Source organism: Hippocampus guttulatus, chromosome 4 (genome assembly GCF_054856545.1).
Source record: "Hippocampus guttulatus isolate MCC_2025c chromosome 4, RoL_Hgut_1.0, whole genome shotgun sequence".
Classification (NCBI taxonomy): Eukaryota; Metazoa; Chordata; class Actinopteri; order Syngnathiformes; family Syngnathidae; genus Hippocampus; species Hippocampus guttulatus.
In genome coordinates this window covers 13,516,448-13,544,107 of record NC_141264.1, presented here as the reverse complement: position 1 = coordinate 13,544,107, position 27,660 = coordinate 13,516,448, and the positions used below count along the sequence as shown (strand labels likewise).

The following is a 27,660-nucleotide window of genomic DNA, read 5'->3' as shown; positions in this document are numbered from 1 at the left end:
CTCTAATTGCCCTTTGATATGAATGCTGTAGTTGTTTTCTCCTGTGCACTGCTGCGATATGATGGTCTTGTCCATGGTCCGCCCCGCTTCTTGCCCAATCAACTGGGATAGGCTCAGCTCAAACCACGTAAAAATACGCACATGCAAAACTTGACTTGCTTCCAGGGGGCGGGGACACGAGGAAGACCGCACACAACGAGCCGTTACCTTGCGACCATCGACATGGACTTGATGCCGGAGAGTATTAGACTGCAGAACTTCAAGATTGGACTCGTGGACGCTTCCATCCCCCCTCCAAAGACTATCGTTCAAGGATCCACGACCCCGCAGCTGCAGGAGATGGAACATCGTTCTGATAACAGCGACATGGACGAAGGCGCCCAGCCGCTGTCGAAGCTCCAAACCCCTCCCGGCCAAGGCATCTTGGACAGCGACACAAGACGACTCATCAGCCGCTTCCTCGGTGACTTTACCGGGCTGTCCACTGCTGCTTGGATCCAAAGCAAAGCCCAATCTACAATGAAGAGGGTCGTGACGAGACTGGCGGACAGGCACAGGATCTTATTCAATAGTAAGTCGAAATGCTTTCTTTACTGTTCTTCGATTGGCTTTTTACGAACGCGTTGCTCTTTGATGTTCTTTGATCCGTTTCAACCGTTAGGCTGCCACTATGTCTTTTTTAAAACGGTTTATTTTGCCTATTCAATCGAAAAAAAGTAGAATATTGTTCTTTTACTGCATACACGAATATGAGTTGTTACCATTAGTATAAAATATGAATTCATTTGTATTTTCTAACACCCGATAGGTGCAAAAGGGACAATTTGATGTCAAAAAGTAGACTACCACATTGATATATTTAAAGAGTTCATGTTTGAAATAATATAGGGTTTATAAATACTGGAGGTAATCAAATAAATAGGATGCTGAATATGTGCGTTTTACAATTTGAATTTCCTTCTGTCTTCAAGACAGCATCAACGAACTGTCACTGGACAAAACAGGGCTCGACGTGTCCTTCGTCAGCCAAGTGGCCAGAACGGAATTCGACAATGGGAACATAAACTGGGGTCGCATCGCCAGCCTGTTGGCCTTCTGTGCCGTGCTGTCTCAAACCTTGAAAGAAAATCAGCAGGAGAGGTGCGTGGAACTGGTGGCCCAGGAGGTCTCAACCTACTTGCTGTCACACCAGCGCACCTGGTTAGTGCAGCACAACGGTTGGGTGAGTAACATGCCAAAAGTGCCCCATTTGATTTCTGAAGTCCACACACTCATCAACTCATCGTCCTATTCTATCTTTTTGCTCATCAGGATGGATTTGCAGAATTCTTCAAGGAAGATGACCTGGAGTCTTCAGTGAGGAATGTCCTCTTGGGCTTTGTCGGTTTGGTCAGCGTCACTGCAGCGCTACGCTGTCTGATTAGATGAACACCGTGGAGATTTGAGATGCGACGTTTCACTCTTGTTTACTTGGTCAAGCACACATTTCGGTTTGTTATGACTTTATTAAGTGCACTTTTTTTTATCAGTAAAATGTAAAAATGTTCAAAAATGACTGAGAAACACCTTGTTCATGCTTCTGTGTTTTATTTAAATAGGCTGAGGTTCCATTACGTATTTATTGCTTCTGTTTGAGTGTCATTTCTTTAGTGTCAATAGTGTCAAATAATTAGCTTCAAGTCAGCATATTCAAAAATGACTCGTTTTGGTGGAGAAAATCTTAAGATTGAGTGCGTCCACTGATTCACTGTATATTCTATTCCAAAATGTGTTTTTAAAAATTGTTTTCAAACTTTTAAAACACAATTTTTTAATGTTCAAACGCATTTGTACTAAAACAACCTTGAGATGTCAGTTGCCTTTTGTTTTTGATTCACAGAATATTTTCTAAACACTGTATATGAAACATGCAACTTGAAATGTACCGTATTTTACTACTATATTTTTGTACCCTTATTATTTTTGGAAAGATAAATAAACCATTTACTTGAAATGACCTTGCTTTGTGTTATACATTTTTACAGAGTGTGTGTTCGCTTCTGTACTTCGTTGCTTGACCCCATACTTGCTACTGTTGACCAGAGGTGGTGGATCCAGGAGGACACATGACCATTTTTGATCTCCTTTGATGTGTCTCTTAGTACTTTGGAGATTATTCAAACGGATTCATTTGTTGACTCTATAGCGCCCTCCTCTCCCTCGGTCGCCATGAATACTGTATTTGTGCCGTTCGTTCGCCTGCATCACTAAGTAATGATCACTGCTGGCTGATTTTGGGGACGTTTTTTAACGTACTTGCTATTAGCTAATTAGCCACCATGCTAATTCATCATATTGTTCTCTATAGTGTGCCGATCAGGGCCCAGTTGTAGGGTAGAGCGTTATAATATGCAAATTGGGCGTAAATTCTTTACCTGGACCATCTTTTAATAATTTTACCTGTTGTTTGGAATCCAAAGAACTGAATTTGAGGTAAGCTGATGTCATAATTTGACTGAGGATAAACCGATTATCAGCACCAATATTTTAATGTTAAGCATATCGACATGGGCCCTTTAAAAATGTGTCTCAGGTAATTCCCTTCACTTACTGTGTTTGCTTGAACTTTCTAAGTGAAACATTCAGCCATACTGACATTTTGTAAAACCTTATTTTAGATGGAGTTTTTTTTATGTACATTCTGAGACAAACTGCTGTGCCTGGGAGCTCCCTGCACTTTTTGTTGGAGTTTTAAAACAAATACAGTATATCTATTGTCTAAAAAAAAACAACAACAACTTTAACATGTTGCAAATCTGATAAGCTGATGAATAAACATGCTTAGATGCACTTAAATGAAGTGTTGGCATTTACCCTTTTTAAAATTTCAACCTAACTATTTTCCTTTTCCCATGAACAAATATCAGCTCTAAATACTCCAAAGAAATAACTCCAAAACTACTCAATTGGACCAGGGTGGCATGTATGGCCGCCAATAGTACGGTATTTTTTCATTTTAAATCACCATTGGACTCATTAGTCATTTTGATCCATATGTGTAAACTTGATATTCTAATAAGGAAACACTTTTTGTCTTTAAAAGTATGACAACAAATTGTAAATATTGATCTGCTGTCATAAAAAAACACATTTAAAGAAGAAAACAATGGGATAAGATGTTGACGTTTTGAACACTTCGCCCAAATGTATATTATACTGTATATTTACTATACTCAATCCCTTTTACTCTGTGGACTTCCTATGACTAAGTTGGAAAACTCATCCATTTATATGCATGCCAAGGACAGCAATGCACTTCCTATCCGTGCGTGTGTGTGTGTGTGTGTGTGTGTGTGTGTGTGTGTGTGTGTGTGTGTGTGTGTGTGTGTGTGTGTGTGTGAGAGAGAGAGAGAGAGAGAAAGAGAGAGAGAGAGAGTGAGTGTATGTGTGTGTCACTTCCTCACCAGAGTGCGACTCTGTTAGCACATTAATGTGATCAATACGCTGAGGTCAGTAAAAGTGCGTTCTTGTTTCACTGACACATGACTGTGTCACGATTCCAAAGTCGGGGTGAGGGATAGTTCCAGTGAAGTTATTGTCAATGCGTATCTTTGTTTGGAAAGCAAGCAAACCTGCAGTGTTGGGAAAGATGAGAAAAATTGTTATCGATGTTAGCTACTATTACTGGACTTGATTTTTCAGCAAAGTTGTAAACAAACACACACACATGCACACGCGCACGCACACACACGCACACACACACACACACACACACACACACACACACACACACACACACACACACACATTCTAGAGTGTGTCTCCTTTACGATTGGTTGGTGGTCATTGTCCCAGAAGCAGGCCTTCATGTTGCTAATGCATATGACTTACTGGATCATTTGTGATTATTTATTTTTTTTAAAGGAAATACTATGTTAAAATTAGATTTAGTTTTAATGTTTACGCTGACATTTACATTTAATTTGTCAACTAATCCTTTAGATGCTTTTTGTGGGATGATTGAGTGAAGTTCGAATATTTTTTGGCGGTACACTTTGCGTCTCATAAGAAGATATTTGAAGTAATAAATCTAATTTATAATAATCTGAATTATTAACGTGCATAAAACACTGAGGGATGCATGGGCATGGAATTGGGCATAGGCTATGATACTACATCTCACTGACAGCAATGTGTCAAATAATTTGCTTACCTCAGTTAGTTACATGAGAATCCAGTCTCGTTATGATGCATTATTCTTGCCCACCACTGCAAACTGCGCCTACAATAATGAATATACAGAATTATTCAATTGATATGTTACTGACAATGCCAGGCAAACATGCATATCATTGTCTTTTAAAGGCAAACTATTTAATATAGCTCTCACAGTAGATTGTGCAGTGAACCGTACCTAATGTTGTAGCTCGCCTGTGTGTGTGTGTGTGTGCGTGCGTGCGTGTAAACAGGTGTTTCCATTGACATTTCCAGCAAAGGTGTGATGCAATCTACATTCAGTATGATATATCATATGAGTTGCCGGGCGTAACAGACTGCGAAGGGTGTTGGTTTTCAATCTAGGAATTTCACAATCTATTTCTGGTCCATGAGTAAAGATTTGAGTGGGAGATTTTAGATGTTGGCTTGTTTTTGTTTTTGTTTTTAGTTTTTTACCTGACCTACCCAAACAAAGAATAAAGTTAATATCATACAGTCAAAGTCATTGGTTTCATTAAATTTTTCCCCAAACCACGCATCCGACTGCTGGAAAACACTGTTTTTCTTCTTCCACAAAGAGGCGGAGTCATGTCAGGTTTGAGATGAATAATCAAGAATGTAGTAAAAAGAAACAGAAATAACTAGGTTAGATTATTACACTATTGCATCACAGAATAAAATTCATACGAAGGGAACTACAGTTAACCCCGACCAATTCTTGAATCACCATTTGTGAACCTAATTACTTGTGAATTTTTTTCTGTAAAACAAACAGTTCCCTAAAAAGCGTCTATCTGCCCACTATTTCTGTAACACCCAAACGAAAGAGCCATGTTAGCGAAGGGGTAACTGGCTTCCATCACGCTGCGAACAGCAAAGTGGTGAACTCCTCAAGGTGTTGCACAGAAAGGTTCGGAGCACTATTGCCAGTAGAGGAATTTAAAAGCTGATCAGCTGCTGCCGGCTAACTGCTCAACATGAGGTAGACAAAGTGCCCAACTCAAGATAGTTTTGTTTGTGAAATAGGCGCCCTCCACCCCAACACATCCATCCATAAAATGAGATTAAAATCATATCTGAATGTTTTTGGTACGTAGTTTGAAGTACATGTCTACATATTTAGGTCTGAAAATTGCAATTGACAGTGAGAATAGTGAGGGATCCCTGTATAGTGAGCCTGATCGTAGTGCATTCAGGCACTAGTGACGAATGGCTTGCGGATGATTCAAATATCATAAAACACTCTTGTCGGTAACTTTCGTGAATATAGCACAGTAGCGAGAAATCTGCACTACACTGACAGTCTTGAGTTATGGACTGACTGCCTGTGTTAATCATTTGTGATATGTCATCCTGCTGCCTTATCTTACAGGGAGGAAAATGCATTTTGGTCTGGCAGTGGGATGAAGGCGGTAATGAGGAAGTCTGCGCTCTCTCTCCTTTGTTGCTGACATGTGGTATGCACTAAATACAGTTTGCTACGCGCTCCATAAGGCAATTAAAAAAGTTGTTTTGTTTTTCATGAGTGCAAAATACAAATGAGTCAGATACATGAAGGATATTTGCAATGAAATGATGACCCAAAAGTTAAAGTTAAAAAGAAAATGAACTCATTGCATTGCAACACTTTTGATTCATTCTGGAGTAAATATTGAGAAATTCTTCAGAGAAGTGGTCCGACAGGCCCAGTGATCATAGATATCAGAGTTACAGGTCAAAGTGAAGCTGAAAAGTGTAAACATTAATTATTGATATGGATACTACATGCAAACATTGACACAACAAAGAGACCTGCGCATTGATTTTTTTCCCTCAAAGTATAAAATACTTTGAGGAAAAATATTAAATATGGAGGCATATTACTAAATAAAACGGCATCAATGAAAAAATGTGAGTTGAGGGATTTAACTGATGACATGCATAGTATAATAATAATAATAATAATGATCACGATGATGATTAAAAAAAAACGAACAAAAAATACTTTGCCACAGAGAGATGGTCAGTATTCTGTTTAAACAGCAGACGTGATATTGGAAACAATTGACATTTTGATTCATTCAAGTGCAACGCGACTATTGTGACCACTAACCCCATCAAGACTGAAGAAGCTTTGCCTAGAAAACCACTTTTCAAAGTGGAAATTCAACATCTGTCGCCTCCACCTTTACAAAAAAAAATCAGCGTTAAATAATAGACCACCCTTGAAAAGCGTGTGTCAACCAAGAGCCCAGTGTATGTCCAGGAACAGGCTAGCAAGAGATGCTCAGTGTAAATACATGAGAACGTGCAGATACCAGAAGAGGAGTCATTTTGGGAAGTGATGTTGGAGGTCACTCAGGGTGGGGGGGATTAGGGTGGAGTGTGCTTCAGTGGTGAGTGTCACACAGTGGGAGGGTTGGCCATGGGCTGTATAAAGACAAGACAGAGATGCTCACTGAGACAAGTGTGTGAAGATTCTTCAAGACACAGACTCTTGATAGATAAGAAAACCTAAGATGCCGCATTACAGGGGTGAGTCTATCTATCTATCTATCTATCTATCTATCTATCTATCTATCTATCTATCTATCTATCTATCTATCTATCGCTCTTTACGTCTGTCGTGATGTAAAGTAATTCGAGCTGTGTCTGTCGTAAGGTGAGATTTTGGATGTGGACCTGAGATGTCGTGACAACAACTTGGCTCACCACACCAGGGAGATTGATTATGAGCGCTTGATTGTGCGAAGGGGTCAGCCCTTCGTTATCTCAGTGCAGTGGTCAGAGTCTGCGCTCCGTGAAAACTCCCTGGCTTTGGTCCTGCACCTTGGTGAGTAAAGTTGCGGTCCTGAGCTCGATTGACTGGTGGGTTCAAAGTCCAGCCATTTGTAGAGGGCATGGCCATTAGTTGTAATGCGACTATTTAAACGGGATTTTTTAAAAAAGAGTGAATCATAGCTTGTTATATCAGATCAATAACTCTGATGTTCGCTATCACAATATTCAAATAGTAGCGAAGCATAAAATGTATCCCGCTGACAATGGTGTCTGAAGTGGGATCTTGGTGGATGCTTTGTTTTCACGGTCAGTCATGCCAATAGAAAATCCATTTCATTACTGTGACAACAGTGTTAGAGTGTAGATGAGGCACTTCTGATGAATTTACATCATTTCTCATGTGTTGTTCGTTCAGGCAAGCGAGATGAGGTGGTGATCAGGGTTGAGAAGGGCGGACACAACAAAGACGGTTGGTGGTTTAAGCAGGAGGGAAGCCATGGAGAAGTGCTGCTGACTCTCCACAGCCCGGCGGACGCCATCATCGGCCATTACCGCCTGGATGTGTTGATGACATCACCCAGTGGACATGTGCTTGAGAAGAAAGAGAACATTAACTTTCACCTGCTTTATAACCCATGGTGCAGAGGTAAAAAAAAAAAATATATATATATATATATATACACACAGTATATATATATATATACACACACTGCTTGGCGGTATACCTAGCTGAAAATGCTTATTTTGCTCTTGATAAATCTCATGAGGATATTTTGAATGCCCATGTGTGCCGTAGATGATGCTGTGTACATTCCCGATGAGAAGCTCCTTCAGGAATATATCATGAATGAGAATGGGATCATTTATGTGGGCACCTCGGACTACATCGATAGCCGCCATTGGCACTTTGGACAGGTACGTGCATATGTGTGAATTATTGCAGTTATGTTACAGCACAGACTGTCAGCCTCACTATGAATTGTGCTTGTTGGATAGAGTAAGCTCCTTCGAGTGAGGGTGTCAGAATGTAACCAGACCACACAAACAAAAGCGTCACCCTTTTGCAGTTTGATGGGAAAGCTATTAATCTGTCATGTCAAGTACTCTCTCCTATTTGCATCTTTTTTTGGTCACAGTTCGAAGATAATGTGATGGACATCTGTTTTGAAATCCTGGACAACTCCAATGATGCCTTGAGAAACTCAGAGAAGGACTTGAAACAAAGATGGGACCCAGTCTACGTTGGCAGGATCATCTCTGCTATGGTGAGGACAACATCAATGACACACTTTTCACTTGATGTCCCTGCAATTGGCTGGCAACTAAAGTCATATGGGATAGAGTCCAGCTCACCCATTATTCGATATTGCATAGATAGATAGATAGATAGATAGATAGTGCAGACTTTGATATTCTGTACATGTGTCCAGGTAAACTCCAACGGTGATCGGGGCGTGTTGGTGGGCCGCTGGCAGGAGCCGTACAGTGATGGAGTCTCGCCTTCCAAATGGACCAGCAGTGTTCCGATCCTCCAAAAGTGGAGCAATGGCAGAGCCAGGCCGGTCAAATACGGCCAGTGTTGGGTCTATGCTGCTGTGGCCTGCACGGGTGAGCCTGTGAAACATCTCCAAAAAATTGGCTTGCAAAGAATTGAGAGCTGGAACTAGTGCCTTAGTCACAGAGAGTTATGAATATTTGGCTTTCGGGAGAAATCTTAGGGTGAACCTAAAATGTACAAAGTTCTATTACCTTTACAGGTCAACGTAGTTTGATTGCATTAACGATTGATAAACGATTACATTTCTAAGGAAGCCCACTTCTTGGCATTTCTGTGACACTTCCTTTTGTATCTCTGTGGAAAGTGCTTTGAGAACATCCTGTTTAAAACCTGAGTTTGTTGTGTGTTCTCGACAGTACTGCGTTGCCTGGGAATCCCAACACGCCACATTACCAACTTTGCTTCAGCTCATGACACTGATGGAAACCTTTCTGTGGACTTCCTGTTCAATGAAAAAATGGAGAGTCTTGATTCAAGAGGAAGGTCCGACAGCAGCTGGTAGGAAAGCAATCACAAATTCACTTCAACAGATCGAGTCTTCCATCATGGCAGTATTTGTCATGCACATTTCTTTCGACCTGCCGCGTTAGGAACTTCCACTGTTGGGTGGAGTCTTGGATGAAGAGACAGGATCTTCCACAGGGAAATGATGGCTGGCAGGTTTTGGACCCAACTCCTCAAGAATTAAGTGATGGTACAAATCTTTCTTATCTTGTCAACTTTGTTTGTTTCAGGAGATTATAATCATAATCTCATCCAAAGTGATAGTAAAATTAGACATTTTACTTCTCAGGGGAGTTCTGCTGTGGTCCATGTCCTGTTACTGCCATCAAGGAAGGCAATCTAGGTGTCAAGTATGATGCTCCGTTTATATTTGCTGAGGTGAACGCTGATATCATACACTGGATTGTCCGAAGAGATGGCCAACGTCAGAAGGTCAGCATATATTTATCCTTATCCATCTGCAAAAGTCTTTTATTTATTTTATTTAAAACAAATGCTGATGCTTCATGTTCCAGATCAGAGTGTCTCAGGACAGTATTGGCGTAAACATAAGCACCAAAAGTGTTTTCAACAACAGCAGAGAAGATGTCACTTCACATTACAAATATCCGGAAGGTTAGTGAATATAGTTGTCACAGTTGCTTAGAAAAATTAACTGAGTTACCTTACTGAAATTAACCGAGTTACCTTACTGATCACTTGGTTTTAAAATGAACTAGATTAGAATAAATTACTTTTTTAATTACATTTAATGAATGCAACCAACCCGCTTAACATAAAATCGACAACCGGTTCTGCCAGTATTTCATTGTAAGTGAATTTTTAACAGGGATGTTTAAGAATATATCTGTGAATTTTTCAATTACAATTTTTTAAAAAACTTTCTTGATTTAACAGAAATAAGTATTTTTATTTATAAAAATTAGTCGATGGATTTCACTGACAGGCTGCATGTTTTTATTTTAAAAAATTACTTCCCCTAAATATTTTTTAAAGGAAGTCCGTTTTGGCCTGACATATTTAACTGGCAAAACTTAATGTTTATAATGTACATATGTATATAGTATATGGAGGTTAAGGATAGATTTCCTGGGGCTATAGCTCAGCGATTCTAGTCCGTAGCACTGTCAATAACAAAAATACTGCATACCGCAGAGAACAAGATTTTACCTGTGGGAAATGAACATAATTATCAAAAGTAAATTAACATCTTCTTTTCCTCAGGCTCCAAGAAAGAGAGAGAGGTGTACGAGAAGGCGGGACGTCGAGGCAGAGAGCCGTCCACTGACAGGACAAAGCCAGGCAAAATGCAGATGACCATCAAACATGCCAAACCTGTATTTGGATCAGACTTTGACGTCATTGTTGAGGTATGAGGAGCTTAGACAGTGATAAATGAATGTTCCAGTGGCACACTAGCAGCACTGTGCAAAAAAAGCCTCCAATCACTTTGACATGACATCACAGTAAATATAGGCCTCATTAATGTCATGAATTGGGGTTAAATTGGAAATTGATGTGTATAGTTAGTCATGCAGTCTTAGGAATGGTTCCACGGTCCATTTCACTCCATTCTGTGCTATAATTAGGTATCTGATTCAAATGTGTTTCGTATATTAGGGGAAGTCACTGCCATTATTTCAAATGGTGACGAAATCGAACGATAACCTATGTTGCTTGCACAGCACTGTCGATAACATAAATTTAGGGTTAGTGTTGTTTCTCATGAAACCATGGCAACATAATCACACATCCAAATGGACCGGTTCCATTTGCAGTTGAAGAATGACGGAGGAGTCCAAGCTGAAGCTCGTCTGACCATGTTGGCCAAGGCAGTAACATACAACTGTTTAAACCGAGGAGAGTTTGAGAGACAAACCAAGAATGTCTCTGTGCCACCCCACAAAGGTTGGTCATTTAAAAAACATGCAAGTGGTACCTTGACTTGCATGCGTGTCGAGAGGGGACGTCGCAGGGTAAGCAAAATCTTTCAAATGTGCCGTCACTTTAATGTGTGTTTTCAGTTCACAAGGAGGTGCTGCGTGTGCGGTACGCCGATTATGCCAAGTGTGTCTCTGAGCACCATGTGGTCAAGGTGATGGCGCTCCTGGAGACCCAGGGAGAGAATGAACCGGATATGGCCGTGGCCAAAATCCCACTCAGCTTGCCTGAGTTGCTTGTAGAGGTGCGTGAAGGCTAACAGCATGCACGTTGGCCAGGTGTGACTTTCTCTCTCTCAGAAATTGTGGATCCCTTTGGATCAGTACTGGTCTGTGCACGGTTGGTTGTGGACGTCTGGTTTAGAGACTGAATCGACGTATCCATCAAAGCATCACACGACTTTGTTCAATTGCCGTTATGCAGGTTCCTAGTAAGGCAGTTGTACGTCAAGCGGTGACAGGCTCCATCTCCTTTACCAACCCACTACCGGTGCCACTGAGGCGGGGAGTTTTCACCGTGGAAGGGGCAGGTTTGGTGTCCCCGACTGAGGTCAAGATGAAGTGAGTACAGACTTGGAAAAAATACGAACCCGAGACTTCATTACCTTAGCTCCTTTCCTAACATCTAAAACTTTATTTTGTCTTCTTCTCTTTCAGCGGTGAAATTGGCCCAGGTCAGAAAGTGTGTGTCAAGCTCACCTTTACCCCTGCGCGGGCTGGCATGAGGAAACTGCTGGTGGACTTTGACTCAGACCATCTCCAAGATGTGAAGGGAGCCGCTACAATGATCGTTGGCCATTATTTCTAGCCACTGGCTTCGCTGTAAAACATTGTGACTGTTACATTTTCTGCTAAGTATATGAAGTAGAAGCATCACCAAAAAAGGTTTTATGCTCCTACTTCACTTTCCTTATAAAGGCATCTAATTTCGTCCATGACCTCTATTGCAAAATTGAAAAGACACACAAATGACCACTGGTACAATAATCAAAATTCTCCAAACTGCAGCAGCATTATGTATCACAAATCAAATCAAATGTATTTTTGTATGCTTGGTTGAACTGATTCATGCGCACTATTCCATGATGATGAGTGTGCAAAGCTGAAATGCATGATTTGCTCAGGATTCTTTTAATAAAGATTGTTTCTTGCACTGATTACATTGAGTGTTTTATATTTTGACTCTTACTGAGACATCAGAGAGGTTAATGTATTTTGCAAAGCATTTCAAGGAGACATGCACCCATCCTTTTTTGATGCGCTTGTACTCAAAGTGAATTTTAATTATACATCCTGAATGATGCCAGAGAGAAATTTCAAATGTTGTTTTGCCATTCTCCAACCTCTTTAACATCTCCTGTCTGTCAAGTGCATAAACAGTCAAGAGGTCTTCAAGGCCTGAAGCGCCGTGATTTTTTCTCTCTTTTTTTTTCATACTGTTAATGTAAATGGAGAGAATCCTTAATTTATTTTTTAATCTGTTTACTCCACTGCTAATCACACACAAAAACTAAGGTGGACCTTAAGCACAGGTGGCAAACTCTGGTCCTTGAGTACCACTATCCTGCACGTTTAAGATGTTTCCCTCCTCCAGCCAACCTGATTCAAATGATCATCTCATCAGCAAGCGCTACAGGAGCCTGATAGTGAGGGTAAAATCCCCAAAGTAGAAGCACTTGAGGCCCACAGGTTAGCAAGCGTAAACACTTGAGTCGCCCCGAGTGCTGACATTTGTGTCATCCATGTGGCAAATGCCTCATTACAAAGTGAAGACGTGCTTTTGGATGCTTGAGTGAAGGGAACATTTTCTTCTTCAAGTGCTGTTTATTGTCCTATTGTCTTTTGAAAAGTCCATTGTCTTTAGAAATTGATATAAAAAACAACTGTTGTGTGGTTGATGGTGAAAGGATGCCATCCATGTAAATCATTCATTTTTTTCACACCTTCAACATGACTTTTATTACGCCCACCACTTGTCATTTAATTTAGGAGTGATTTATTGTTTTAACTTAAAAGTCTTTACCTAATTTTAAATGATTACGCTTGTAACCTGGGTGATTTTTAAAAATATTTATGATATAAAATATATGATACATTACTGTACTATGTAATTGAGTTGCCTTGATATTTTATATTATTAGTATATCGGTTGCCGCCTTCGTTTCTCTCTTTCTGTACAGTATTTTTATAGTTCTGCGATAACCACGTGATCTCGGTTGTGTAGCACGTCTGACGTCTTACGTTATTTGTATTGCGTCTGATGTAATTTCCTTTTAATCGCGGCGCGAGTCTCGCATTTGTGTTACCCTACTACTGGAATACTGTAATTCAAAAGGGAACCGGCCATGTTAATATTCATGTTTCCATTTGTTTGCCAATATCAAGGGAGTTGATGGTGAAGTACCTTAGAATTCAGCTTGAAGAACTTCCAACGACTACAATAGTCCGACAGTACGGTAGCAAGCGTCGCAGCCTGAGCTCCCTTGAAACTTATACTAAACATCCTATGGACTATGCGCATACGCAGGACTCTCAATCCGCAGGGGGGTCTTGGAATTATGAATTTGTCTGTATAAACAATGTAAATATTATAAGTAGTTTAATGAGGTAATACTTACATTTTGCATCATAAATCTGTGTCTGTGCTTTAAAAAAATTCAGATTTCCACCCTGAGCTGAACCTGAGACTTCTGAGCATATGTATTAGAAATATATACCGTACATGAACGGAGTACATTTCATTTCCTTTAATTATTATAGTATCTGTACACTAAGTATAGTGGCTACACACTCAAGAAATATTAGTGTTACTTAAAACACTGCCTGTACAGCTAAACCAGATTGTAGTTGAATTGAATTTGTAACAGTGATCAAAATTCTAAGGTTTAAAAATTTTAAACTATTTTTCAATCCGAACAAGACTATTAAAGTTCCACTGCATTACCATGGGCCAGTCTTTGAGTCAAGGTCCCTTTTTAAAAAATGCATATTTCCCATTGACATTTTAGGTCCACTGTGCACGGACTCGAATGACCTAATTTAAAGCTTCATAATACTTCTGCATGTTTAGTACATTTCTTCCATTCATTCATTCATCTTCCGAACCGCTTTATCCTCACTAGGGTCGCGGGGTGTGCGGGAGCCTATCCCAGCTGTCTCTGGGCAGTTGGCGGGGGACACCCTGAATCGGTTGCCAGCCAATCGCAGGGCACACAGAGACAAACAACCATGCACGCCCACACTCACACCTAGGGACAATTTAGAGCATAGGTGTCAAACTCAGGTCCTGGAGGGCCGCTGTCCTGCATGTTTTCCAAGTCTCCAAGTTGCAACACACCTGATTCAAATGATCAGATCATCAGCAAACTCTGCGCAAGCCTGACATTGAACCTGTTCATTTGAATCAGGTGTGTTGCAACAGGGAGACTTGGAAAACATGCAGGACAGCGGCCCTCCAGGACCTGAGTTTGACACCTATGCTCTAAATCATAGGTGTCAAACACTGAGTCCTGAGTTTGACACCTATGCTCTAAATCATAGGTGTCAAACTCGGGTCCTGGAGGGCCACTGTCCTGCATGTTTTCCAAGTCTCCCTGTTGCAACACACCTGATTCAAATGAACAGGTTCAATGTCAGGCTTGCGCAGAGCTTGCTGATGATCTGATCATTTGAATCAGGTGTGTTGCAACTTGGAGACTTGGAAAACATGCAGGACAGCGGCCCTCCAGGACCTGAGTTTGACACCCCTGATTTAGAGTGATGAATCAGCCTGCCATGCATGTTTTTGGAATGTGGGAGGAAACCGGAGTACCAGGAGAAAACCCATATTTAGGGAATTTTATTTTATTCGTGGGACATGTTTGTGGGCATTATTTATTCAGAATCAGAATCATCTTTATTGGCCAAGTATGTAAAACACACAAGGATTTTGATTTAACTCCAGCACATCGTCTGAGACCAAATAGGGGCTTTCATGTAGCTGTTTTCTGTGGGGCGCGTGAGTTGTATCCCAGCAGATTTAAACATTCTCCACTAGAGGGAGACAGACGTCCGCCTTGGGGAAAGATGGTTTAGTCTACACCGTGCAACTGTCACCTCATTGTAAAATCGTTTGAGGCCGACTTTTGAGAAATATGATCTTAAATTTTGTTTTACTATGAGACCACATCACGCTGTCCTGTCTATGATTGAGATATTCAAACAGGTTTATTGGTTAAATATTCGTATGTCAGGATGGCCGAGCGGTCTAAGGCGCTGCGTTCAGGTCGCAGTCTCCCCTGGAGGCGTGGGTTCGAATCCCACTTCTGACAGATTATTTTTATTCTTTTTTTTTTTTTACTCGGTTGACGCGAACTATATGAAACCGCTTCAACATGGGCTTTCTTGAATTGGTCCAAATTGAAGTCCAGACTGTAAACAAAATTGTAAATGTTGATTATTGTGCACTCCCGCATGTCAATTTATTACCGAATGATTTTTGGATTCCAAAAATCATTATTACAGTCGCTTCAAACGCTTTGAGGTCTGAACTAGGAATATTCGAGTGGGACGAGGTATTCCGATTTCCTATCTTCTTCGAAAGCAGCATCTACCCCGTGGTTGGCCAATTTCGAAAGGGCTCCATGTCTTAACATTGACACGGAGGAAGTGACTAGGAATTCATGTTAATAAATATTTTTGGGGGCGTAAATAACAAATGATATTATATGATGTGTTTATACATTATTGCTTATACTTTCATTACATATGTTTCAAATAGTGGGAAAAAGTTGAAAATGAAAAGTACATGTATTTCAGTGCGTGCCAAATAAACTAAATTTATGAAATCACTTTTTGAAAGACAAAGAGATCAAATATCATTTGCTTTGGAAATATATTTGTTTGAGTAAAACATGAGCAGCAGCAAAAAGAAGTACAGTAGGAGGAATAAATGATGTTAAAAGTGAAAAAGATAGATGAGTGGTTTAAAACCATACGCCACTAGGATGTTAGCCACAGACCAAGGCCAAACAAAAAATCATGGAGGTGTGTACTGAACCTTTAGGGATCAAACTTGAATAGGTTCATCATTAGTCTCGTGCCAGCCAACCCCATCTACAAACTTTCAGGGAATCAGTTAGGCCATGCGTGCCTTAGAAAAGCGTCTTAACACTCGCATGACCAAGAGGTAATGCTCTGTTTCCTTTTGGCCTGCCCTCCTCCCACTTTTCAAACATTAACAGGTGGAGAGGCCTAGGGGAATTATATGGGAGGAGTCATAGGGAATTAGCAGCCAGCAGCAAACAGCAGGAGGATGGCACTCTATATGCAACTGTGTGTGTGAGAGACACAGACAGACAATATTTGAACCTGGAAGGTTCACTGAATACCCAGATTTTTTTTGTCTGTGTATTTGTATTTTAGCTTGTTGGGCTTCTTTTTATTTTTTCCAGTGGAGACTTCTCTTTCCCTTTTTATTGTTTTGTTTTGTTTTTTTAAATTGATTTAGCCGAATATGACAGACTTCCCTTCCAAGGTTACCACAGAGACCGGGTCCCCCAACTCCCAGAACACTCAGCAGGGGGGCAACAGCCTCAGAGGGCTGGCATCTAATGTGACCACTAGCATGGACATGTCTTTCATCAGGAGCATCCCATCTATCCTCATGATGGCTCAAATAGTGAGTGGTTCGGATGGTTCACATCATCCTTTGTTTTCCCATTTGAGGTGGTAAAAAATTGGAATCGTGGGTTTAAATTACAAAGTATGTGTGACAAACAGCAACATTTGAGGGTCCTCTTTGGTTCTTGTCAATTTGTGGTACTCCGAGCCTATCAAGAATAAATAACACCACTCTCTATTTCATCAATGTTCTATTGTAAGTTTTCAAATGAGTTTGATCAATTAAAAGGGATGATGCTTATGTTTATGTTTGGATTGCATATATCAGTGTAGTGTATCAATGTACTGCACAGTGGAACCTCTCGGGTCAAAAACACTCTGTTCCTTGACATGGAAATAGGAAATAGAATGAATCTGTATACATGGTATATTCTTAATCTCTTTACTCCCCAACACTGTCTTCGTTTGGGAAAGTTGTTGCCAAGACCAGTTACACAAATCCAAAGAAAAAACATATCAGTCAACCCTTTGAAGCCTTCTCAACTAAGATGTCGTGAGACAGGCTGATGTTTCGCGTCGCTTCACCTCTGATGGAAGTCTATCGTTTGCGATTAAGTGGAAAAAAACAGGTTAAAAGTAAAACAGAGGAGCGTAAACCTATGAGGGTCACAGAACTGAGCTCTGGTGAGTTATGCTGAGGTCCTGTGTGGCATGAACGTTGGACTTCTGCAGCATTCGAATTTTACAGCTCCACTGTAGATTCATTGTTTGACCGAGTTAATGGAAAAGCCACATGATGTGACAACAGCAAAAGATGATAAGATAACCGAGGAACAGTATTGATTAAGAACGTTTTCTAATGGAATTGGAATGTGGAATCAACAGAGAGGAGGAAATCCCAGCAACATAATTAACGTGGAAAGTTTGTTCTTATCGATTGCAGAATGCAGTGGTGGCGCATAATTATTGTGTATATTTTGCACTAAGTACCACCTAAGAAAATATGATCAAATGATCGACTTTAAAATACAGTAGCAAAGTAGGCCTAAGTGATCATCAATAACTACAGATGTTTTATTACTAAAAAGAATATTTATAAGCCAATGGAACATTTTGCAGAATTTGAACACTAAAATGCTCCTGAGTTAAATAAGCACTGCACACCAAAATTGAATAAATATGATGCCTAAATAATGAAAACATACTGTACTGTACTTGGAAACAAACAAAAAAAAGTACCGGTACTGTACAGAAAAAGTAAAACATATACTGTGGATCAAAGTAAAAAAGTTCAAAGACCCTGAATGCATAGCTACATGCTATACTCTTGTATGTTATTTTTTTTTAATGTGAATTTTATTTATTTTGAGTGATTTTTAATTTTTTTTTTTTTATAAACCACTAGACGGAGCCCATGTCCTGCTCGTGGTGGTCGTACCACATTTTGATCATCACATGCTAGGTCAGGGTTTCACAACCTTTGCTGACCCAAGGCATACATTTTGCATTAGAAATATCTCATGGCACACCACCCACCGAACAAAAATGTCCGCTTAAATCTGAAGACTTCAAACACAAAACCTGACGTCTCAATTGTTTAAATTGTTGTTTTTATTTCTGGTTTCACTTTAAAGTTGATCATTTTTAATGAGGCTATTATGCAACATAAAGGATTTTGTGATTGGTAGACTGCAAGTAGGCGCGGCTCTATTTTGTACACTACTATTCATCCCCCCCCCAAGCTGTTGGTGGAAGAGCATTTAAATTTTCTGCCGGTCACTTCATGTCCATGGCACAAATAGATGAACAACGATACATTCATTGTTGTAAATTTTAAAAATAAATTCAGTCCAATTAAATGAAATTAAAACATTTCCTGATGATCTCTAATGAAACACAAACGTTTTGCGAATGTGACTGGGTCATTTTGGTTGCATTATACGGTACATGTGACTCACTGCTCAACCCGCGTTGTTTGCTTGGATTATCTCTTTATCAAACTGGACCTGGGCGTGTGGGGCCATGTTTCAAGTGTGGCTATTCTACATTTGTCATTTGTTCATGCTTTACGAGCATCCACCTTTATGAGCTCTGGCTGAATACAAGTCAGAGTTATTTGGCCACTTTGTGGCTTTTAGAACTTTCTGTTATATGTAACCCAGCGCCCTGATGAAGCGCGTGACCATTTACACGCTTGCAGCATAAATCATTAACGTGTCCTGGTGTTTTATGAGCTCATATGCGGAACTAAATACACTCAGATGCCAAATGGACTACACTTGAACATTGTAAGATCCAATACGAAACGTTCTGCTTTTCATTTAGATCAGTGTTTCCCAACCAGGAGTGGGTGGAAAAATTTAATATCTGACTTACCAGATCAATAACCTGTGGCACAGCTGTGCCCAAAATCGGCCCAAAAAATAGCCACGGGTCAACTCAAGTGTTTTATGAAAGCTCAGATGACTGAAGAAATGAATGGAAAAAAGTAAAACGGCAACAGCGGGTCTGAATGTGATTCATGTTCAGTGATTTTGTTCCTTATATTTTAAATTTAAATGCTTGATTAAAGGGGACTTATCAAAGGGGCTCCATTTTTGGGTGCGAAACATTCTAAGCCTATATTCTGCAAAACAAAGGCGGGTTTATGGATATATGTTTTTTTTTATTTGTATTATCTATTTTCAAGGCAATTTGTTTATGTTTGGGTTCAAGAGACGACAACATGTAAGAATTAAATGCTCAAATTAAGGAAAGAAAATAACATTGATTTTGATTTAGTAATAAGCTGTGTTACGGTCTACTTTTGGAGAATCATCAACACGTATGAGTTGGGGGGAACTCACGGTATGACAAAAAGGTTTGGGGGTACACAAGTCCAAAAATGTTAGGAACCATTGATTTAGACAATAGTACTCCATTTTGCTTGAGAGAGATTAATGTTCTATCCTGGCCACACATGAAAGAAAAAAGATATAACTGGGCTGATTTGCTCACTTTGTCATAATGTGTGCTACTGGGAGAGTACATAATAGGTTGATTTGCGGTTGTCTGCTCTCTTGAATGACCCCTATAAATGTTAATGGGCATTTAGTAATATATATATATTTTTTTAAATTTTCTTGGCAAACGGCCTGTTGAGTCATGTGTTCTGCAATAACCCTTTAAGGGGCAGCGGTTACTACAGTGGACAGCTTATCGTGTTATCAGGTTAGAGGATGCATGAAAGGGTTTATTTCTAGGTATATATCGGAGAAGCAGTTCATTCAAGCTGATTTTTTGACACTATTGTATATACAATTCCAAATAATGACAAAATCTCATGTAATTTGTTTTTTGCTAAAAATAGACACTTGGGACCATATACAAGACAATGTTATGATAGGTTGTTGCATCACCTGATGTCTTGTGTGTGCTTTATCTGTGCAGCTTTTGGGGCTGCTCCACTGGACGCTGATCGCCAGCTCGCATTACATGTGGGCACCGGCCAATGGCTGGGTGCTCTTTGTGGCCATCACGTTCTGGCTTCTCACCAGCATCCTCTTCATCATGATCCTCTTCGGTGCCCAGAGGAGACTCACCGCTGTACCGTGGCCACTGACGGTACGTAGGAGACAATGGGTGGAGAGAAACAAGCGGTTAAAATGAGAAAAGCTGCCACAAACTACACATGGCGAAAACGAATGGGTTAATTCCAACAGTTTGTCATCATTGAGTTCATATAGCACTTACATAATTCAGCACAAGAGCTGTTTTTAAAAGAATTTGCCTCTAAAAAAAGAAAAATCTATTTTAGAGAGGCCGACCCGGTGGTCCAGTGGTTAGCACGTCGACCTCACAGTGCAGAGGTACTCCCTGTGTGGAGTTTGCATGTTCTCCCCAGGCCTGCGTGGGTTTTCTCCGGGTACTCCGGTTTCCTCCCATATTCCAAAAACATGCATGGCAGGCTGATTGAACGCTAGAAATTATCCCGAGGTGTGAGCGTGGATGTTTGTTTGTCTCTGTGTGCCCTGCGATTGGCTGGCAACCGGTTCAGGGTGTCCGCCACCTACTGCCCGAAGACGGCTGGGATAGGCTCCAGCACCCCCCGCGACCCTTGTGAGGATAAGCGGATCGGAAAATGGATGGATGAATGTTTTAGAGAGCACTTATCAATACAAGATGAACAATACTAACTCAACTGTATTTATAGAGCACTTTCAAACAGCCATTGCTGCATACGAAGTGCTGTACATGGAGGAATACTAACGGTGCAACAACGATGAATATTATATTAACAAGGAAGATATTTATTTTAACACCTCTGCGACTGTGTCAATTAAAAGGCAACGTCATTATCGTTTATTGACCGTTGTGATTTAAAAAAAATGGCGACCAGAAGATTTTGAAAATGTTACAATATGTTTCTGTGATGGTTCCTTTGCTAGGTGATGGTGTACCATGGAGTAGCCACGTTCCTCTATCTGACCGCCTTCCTGGCCAACGCCGCATCTGTTCAGCCCTTCTACTACAGCTACTTCTTTGGACATATGGCTGCTGCTGCTGTGAGTGTATTGTGACACCGGACACCTTTCACACACAATACGCAATGGTAGAAGGAATTCGGATGAATGCTCGGTCAAAAGTATTAAGATACATCATCAAAGTCTGCTTTCAGTTCATTTACAAAACAAAAAAATGCGGGAGCTTGACCAATATGCATTTCTAAAATCTTAACATTTACTTAAAACAAATAGGATTAAGTTGAATGAAAAATATGATATTTGTTTTGGTGAAATGGCAATGTCTTGATGGCACCTTATTGCTATTGTTTTATTGCTTTCAATTGCTCCAGGTTTAAACTATCACCACCATAAACCCTTTGCTAGCTGTACAGATTGGGTTTTCGGTAACATGTTTAACATTCTTAACCACCAACAAGTAGCCTATAAAGTTTAGCAATGTATAATAAAACGAAAACTACTCACCCTTTTGAAGCCTGACGGAGATGTTTGTAAAGTGCTAGTGTTATGTTGTGTACATAAGTACATTTGTTTTATTGACTGGTACAACAAAAGAGATTATGCACCATCTACAATGTAACACTTTTCTTATTATTTAGCATGCTAAACACACCTGAAATTTGAAGAAAAAAAGTCGAGAGAAAAGAGATGAGGAACAGGTGTGCTTTTTATACAATATTGTTACTTGCTCCTCAAATATAGTCAAGGTGTGTCAATACAAACTATGTGCTATTGTTTAGCTTGAAGCTAAAGTCCACAATGCTTCTCTTACATACACACACACACACACACAGCCTTGGCCTCTGTATTCTAACAAAATGTTATCACTGGCATGTGTCCAGTTAAAGGCCCATTCGTGTGAAGTTTAATCTTACAACCCGTCATACAACAAAGGCGTGGACACAAAATTGAGCCTGACAACCTTTTTCTCAGTGGTCATAAGAGCTAAGGTTACTTCAGTGTCACTTCCTGTTGATATCCTTCAGCCATCTTGTTTCTCTGCCTGTCCAGTTCTTTGCCGCCGTGGTGACTGTGACGTACGGCATCAGTGCTTTCTTCTCCTATTTGGACTGGAAAGGAGATGGAGGAAATGCTGCCACCAGCACAGTGCCCACCTAGGAGTTGAAGAAAAGCCTCTCAAAGACTTTTTTATTTATGCTAGGTCTTGTTTGTCTCTTAAGGAATCAACAAGAGGTTGTGTGATTACTGTTGTTGCCCAATGGTCAGACATTACACTCCACTGGATGACACTTATTACGTATTGTCCATTCACAAGGTTTGTAAATCCCGCTTTATTTTGAACTTCTTCGACATAGGCCAAAAGCAATTTCGTTACATGCCCAGGTTTCCTGCCAGCATCTTTTGTTTCCTGACCCCCTTGTTTCCACCCGTTGCTTTTTATTCTTGTATTATTTCAATCCTTCCATTGCTAAAACCTTTCCTGCCTTTTTTCTCTCAAGACACTTTTTTTCAGGCATCCTTACACCCTTCCTTCTGTTGCTTCAAGCTGTTTTTCTGACTTCCTTCGTTAACTTTTCTTGCTCCCCATTCTTTACCTTATACCAAACTCTTTCTTCCCCTGCTTAAATCAAACGTGCCACCTTCCATCAGTACCTGTCCAATAATGCTTTATAATTCATTTACCTGACTCAATATATTTGCTAGTCACAGTACGTCGTTCGACTGGTGAGTACCTCCACCTCAGAGTGCAGAGGTGCAGGGTTCCATCCTGGCTCCGGCCTTTGTGTGTGTAGTTTGCATGTTTAAATATTTAGGAGAGTCGAGCAATCCTTTGGTGAACACAGCTCAATTATGCACATGTACAATAAAAACACATTAATTAAAGCAATGGGAGATATGAGGCTTTCTGGTCTTTATTAGAAAATGTGTCACAAGCATTTCATCATAGACAAGTGTACTATACAAATCTCTATTTACAGTTAAAAATCACTTTCACAGGCACAACATTCAATCCTAACAATATTGTAAAAATGTGGAGTTTTTATATTGTCACCAACTCAAAACATGTCATGCAAACTTTATACTTTTTTTTTTTTTTTTTTTTTGCTTATGATCAGTCTGTGCATCTCATATTTACTAAACAAGCTTAAGGATTATTACCAACAGTAATATTTATGAAAACCCTCCTGATATTGTTTAGAAATAAAAATGAGTGCAATGTCTCTGTGTCATGCATTTTCCATCTTAGAACAGGACTGCAGGAACATATAAGCAATTAGCTTTTAGGGCTGTTTTGCACACAACTATACTTTTCAGGCATCGACCTGCGGTAGCACACTGGTTCATGAGGATAGCACCTTGGCCAGAACAGAAAGGCGGGCTCAAGCTGGGATGCGTCTTTCAATCTGTGTGGGGTTTCCATGTTCTCCCTGTGCTTTTGTGGGTTCCCTGACAACTTCCTCCCAAGGTGCAAGAACGTGCATGTAAGGTTCACGCAAGACGACATTGTCCATAGGTGTGAGTGGTTGTCTGCTTCTGTGTCAGACTTGAGGTTTATGGGTGATCACAAGCTAACAATGCGTTTGAGGCTCAACGAACACTACGGCATACGTACATGCTCTTATCGTGTGTGTATGTGTGCATGTGTCACTCCAGTTGATTGGATCCAGAGTGGCTAGAGGCTGCAGGGGTTAAAGGCGTGACTACAAGTCCTTGGCTCAGGTCCAGACTGCGTCCCTCCTTTTCCTAGAAAATACTAAATGCATTAAAATATGCCATAATAGCTGATAAAGGCAGTCTTTAAGCATATCAGTTGGCACACTCACCACTTTATACTGCAGAACCATCTCCTTGAAGGCCACAAAGTCAATAAAGGATAGCAGGATGTCAACAATGTCACCTGACACCTCATCTTTGTGCTGCCTAGATGGAAGGGAGAGAGAGGCATGATGGGAATCTGTCTTCCATGCCGTCTTGTGGCCAGTTGTGTTACAAGAATTGCTGACACAACATTAGATTATTAAACATTGAGTACATTGAGTGAATCCATGTTCTAGCCAGAGTCAACTAGACACATTTTTGTGGAAAGTAGTAATTGGTGTAAGCATGTTGAAATGATACATCTCAACTGAGGAACTAAAATCTTTGTCAGGGTGGAGCTAAGTTTAGCCTGGTTTGTTGGCGGACGTTATGGAGAGACTTCACCACATGTGCATGCAATTGCGCACTTGCAGTGTTTTTTTTTTTTTTTAAATCAAATCATCTGTAATCAATTTTGAAGGGTACTGCTGTAAATGCATTTCAAATGATATTAGAGTTTCTATCAAATAAAAATAAATGCCTACCACAGAGAAGAGTGTTGATAATTTATAAATTGAGGCTTCAAAATTGTGAAAAACTATCCTGCGTTCAGCCAAAATACCATTTCTACATCCCAGAAAAATGTCACTTCATCTCAGGTCTTTCTTATGCCTACCCATAAGCATGTTTGAGCCACAAAAATATATTCAGTTAAAGCCTCCAGTGGCAATTCCACCTTTTCTCTGTGCGACATGTGCCACGGCCAACAACGAGGTGCTCTAAAGCCGCCGCACCAGCGGACTATCTGAAGAGAAGATGCATTTTTGAAGTGGAGGCTTAGCTAGCTCAGCAACTGCCCGTCATAATTGCACAAGACAAACACTGATGTGAATGAAAACGCTCAAGTTTTCATAAGGCTGGGGAAGGGAGGACGCAAAAATCATTTTCAGGTTTTTTTGGACATTTTCAGCGATGATCATCAAACATCTATCCACCCATTTTCTAATTTGTTTATCCTCACGAGGGTCGCGGGCATGCTGGAGCCTATCCCAGCTGTTATCGGGCAGTAGGTGGGTTACACCCTGAACTGGTTGCCAGCCAATTGCAAGGCACACATAGTGTTAGAGGAATCTACGAACAGAAGGATATCTCATGTTTAAAGCTCCATTTAATTGGGCCTGTCTAGACGTGTTGCGTATTTAGCGTCCCCAAATGTCTGCGCGCTAGGGTGTCGGCCGTCTCGGGAGGAGGCTCTTTGAATCTATAGTAATCACATTACCGCAAGAGTGCGAACAGATAGAAGGAGGCTAGACTGAGTCAACAGTTTAGGAACGAAGTGTTTTAGAAAATTAAAGGACGGTCTAGAAACTGGTCACGGCCCAGGCAACCATTTGTCATCTGCCAAGTCTGCAACTTGTTCATTCGTGGGCGATGGTGTTAAAGTATCTGTGGTTCAAAGCTTGACAAAAGCTAATCACATCGGCGACCGAGGGTCCGGACTGGGGGCGTAGTATGCAAATATCGGGGGCAGTGTCTTTCTTGTATTTTGCATATGTAAACGATAAAAGACCGATGAGGAGCACGATGTACTTTGAGTGTAATCGCGGAGCAACTGCCCGCCGTTCGCTCTGAAAGATCCGCTGCCGTCGGACTGCACCAGCAACCTTCCCCGAGTCGAGTTCTTCTATTTAAACTTGTCAGGGTATAACTCTGACACAAAGACATACAACCATTCGCGTTCACACTCACAACTACGGATAATTTAGAGTGTTCCATTAACCTGCCATGCATGTTTTTGGAATGTGGGACGAAACTGTAGTACTCTGAAAAAACCCACGCAGGCATGGGTAGAACATGCAAACTCCACACAGGAAGGCCCTGCACCTCTGCACTGTTAGGTGGACGTGTTAACCAGTCGACCACCGTGCCACCTCATCATCAAACATGTGTAATGTAGTTTGAAACAAAAATCGGAATTCTCTTAACATGGTCGTCAAAGGGTTTTGGGGTAAATGGACACTGAAAGTGATTTCTATGCTTACATGAGATGATCAATGAAGGTGGACATAATGAAGCCAGGGATCCTCTTCATCAGCTGGTGTTCTACATATTTCTCCAACAGCTCCACCTACACACAAACAACAAATGGAAGCACACATGAAAGCTACAGGCTGTCATACTATTAAATGGTATTTAAGACCAGTGGAACCCTCAGCACCGCTCAGGGTGGCACAGATATATGTAAGATTCAGATATATATAACAGATTCAATGCAATTAACCTATCATGCATATTTTGAAGATATGGGAGATAGGGAAAACCAACACAAGAACAGAGGAAAACAGAAGAAAATATGCAAACGCCATGGAGGAGGAACAGAGTCGAAATCCAAACCCAATCCAAACCCCGAACCTCAAAACTGTGAGACGGATATGCTAACCATGACTCACATATTCATTGAAAATGGGTGTGTAGCTGAGCTTGTTCTCTTCAGTGTTGTCAAACTCTTGATAGTGTTTCTCCATGAAGTTCCGCTGTAGTAGCTGGAAATCCTCCTCTAAAAAAACGGCATTGCAAATTTTCATTCTCACATAAAGCCTGCGCATCACGACTGAAGAGGGAGAGTGATTTGAATTGAAATTATCTCACCCATGATGATGTCTTCTATGCAACCAATGACAGAGTCGAATGCAGTGTCTGCAGCTGAGGAACTGAATGCAGAAGGAAAGATATCGGTTCACAACGCGAGAGACCAACATATGCTTCTTGGATAATCAGTGTGCTTTTCAACCAACCTGGAAATTGCAAAGGTTTCGTCCTCCATGTCAACCATGTCCACAATGTTCTCGCCGCAGCTCTGCACACCTGTGGCAGGGGAGAGGGTGTGAGGCGACGTTTGCTTTAAAATGTAAACCTCTTTAGTTCGTCAGAGCTGTGTATTATCGCACACCTTATAAGTTTAGCTCTATACTCAACGACAACGTCAGCTAGCACGCTAGCGTGGCCCCGGCTATCTAAAGACGTGAGCGAAGATATAATAAATATAATATAAATACTGTAATCATGTTTTGGCGGATTACTACGAATGTTAATTTCAAGATCAACTAAGTACATTTTCCCACTTACCTCGTCCACGAATATCCATGTTTTAATGTTAATCTGGAATCGTAAATTAGTGTAGTGGTGGTATTACCAAGGAAACGACCACCTGGTGCTGTTTGAGGTCGGGTCCGACAGACTACAGGCGACCAAAAAAAGTTCCGACAAGATACGTGCACGATGTTGCATTCGCGGGTGGATCGGTAAAAGCAACTCCCTGGTTACCCGAACGCCTGCTAACTTCTGACATTTGGCTCAAAATGTTGGTCCTTCCTTGTAATGCTTTTACAATATTCAATGTGAGTGCTAAATGTATGGACAATTAAAGAAAATATGTTGTGATTGCATCTTTTAATGTGACCGTTTACGAGTGTCATTAAAGCAGACGCAAAAAGTAATGCGTTTATCAGGTTTAAATAGTTTTGAGTTTTCATTGTAGATAATAAATTCGTAAATATTTTGAATAAGTTTGATAATTGTTTTTACGAAAATGCTGTTTTAGTTTAGGTTTATTTAAAATATATATCTATTTGTCGAATGCAAAGAAATTCTGTCATAAATAAACTATGCTGTAACTCAAACAACGGTTTGACCTTCCTTCTTCCATATGAATGTGCCGCAATAACGAAATAATTAGATTCAAAATGGATCCGGAAAGCTCATTAACAAACGAAAACCAAGGACTTTTTCACTATTGGTTTCATAAATGGTTAGGTCGGGTGTCGCCAATCTTATTGAA

The 27,660-nt window shown here is 40.5% G+C and overlaps 4 protein-coding genes and 1 non-coding gene across 5 annotated transcripts; 4 read left to right on the top strand and 1 right to left on the bottom strand.

Annotated features, from left to right (window-relative positions):
• The first annotated feature begins 184 nt into the window (after nucleotides 1–184).
• Nucleotides 185–1,954, top strand: LOC147206015 (induced myeloid leukemia cell differentiation protein Mcl-1-like). The gene is made up of 3 exons (XM_086109328.1): nucleotides 185–571; nucleotides 972–1,222; nucleotides 1,312–1,954. The coding sequence occupies exons 1-3, from the start codon at nucleotides 223–225 to the stop codon at nucleotides 1,426–1,428; spliced, it is 717 nt and encodes a 238-aa protein (XP_085965454.1). The 5' UTR covers nucleotides 185–222; the 3' UTR covers nucleotides 1,429–1,954.
• Nucleotides 1,955–6,649: 4,695 nt separating this feature from the next.
• LOC147206014 (protein-glutamine gamma-glutamyltransferase 2-like) lies at nucleotides 6,650–12,116 on the top strand. The gene is made up of 15 exons (XM_086110027.1): nucleotides 6,650–6,711; nucleotides 6,839–7,009; nucleotides 7,373–7,603; nucleotides 7,754–7,872; nucleotides 8,094–8,222; nucleotides 8,388–8,565; nucleotides 8,872–9,013; nucleotides 9,106–9,209; nucleotides 9,309–9,451; nucleotides 9,535–9,634; nucleotides 10,244–10,389; nucleotides 10,798–10,927; nucleotides 11,044–11,204; nucleotides 11,384–11,520; nucleotides 11,617–12,116. The coding sequence occupies exons 1-15, from the start codon at nucleotides 6,696–6,698 to the stop codon at nucleotides 11,765–11,767; spliced, it is 2,058 nt and encodes a 685-aa protein (XP_085966153.1). The 5' UTR covers nucleotides 6,650–6,695; the 3' UTR covers nucleotides 11,768–12,116.
• A 3,070-nt stretch (nucleotides 12,117–15,186) lies between these two features.
• trnal-cag (transfer RNA leucine (anticodon CAG)) lies at nucleotides 15,187–15,269 on the top strand. The gene has a single exon. It is a non-coding gene; the product is annotated as a tRNA-Leu (tRNA).
• Nucleotides 15,270–16,288: 1,019 nt separating this feature from the next.
• On the top strand, nucleotides 16,289–22,920 carry pllp (plasmolipin). Its single transcript, XM_086108808.1, has 4 exons — nucleotides 16,289–16,618; nucleotides 19,990–20,163; nucleotides 20,988–21,104; nucleotides 22,074–22,920. Exons 1-4 carry the CDS (start codon nucleotides 16,454–16,456, stop codon nucleotides 22,179–22,181), a joined length of 564 nt encoding a protein of 187 aa, XP_085964934.1. The 5' UTR covers nucleotides 16,289–16,453; the 3' UTR covers nucleotides 22,182–22,920.
• On the bottom strand, nucleotides 22,919–27,305 carry arl2bp (ADP-ribosylation factor-like 2 binding protein). Its single transcript, XM_086108809.1, has 7 exons — nucleotides 26,949–27,305; nucleotides 26,618–26,687; nucleotides 26,472–26,533; nucleotides 26,273–26,379; nucleotides 25,865–25,950; nucleotides 23,849–23,945; nucleotides 22,919–23,768 (listed from the first exon to the last, which is right to left on the bottom strand). Exons 1-7 carry the CDS (start codon nucleotides 26,965–26,967, stop codon nucleotides 23,670–23,672), a joined length of 540 nt encoding a protein of 179 aa, XP_085964935.1. The 5' UTR covers nucleotides 26,968–27,305; the 3' UTR covers nucleotides 22,919–23,669.
• Between the last annotated feature and the right edge of the window lie 355 nt (nucleotides 27,306–27,660).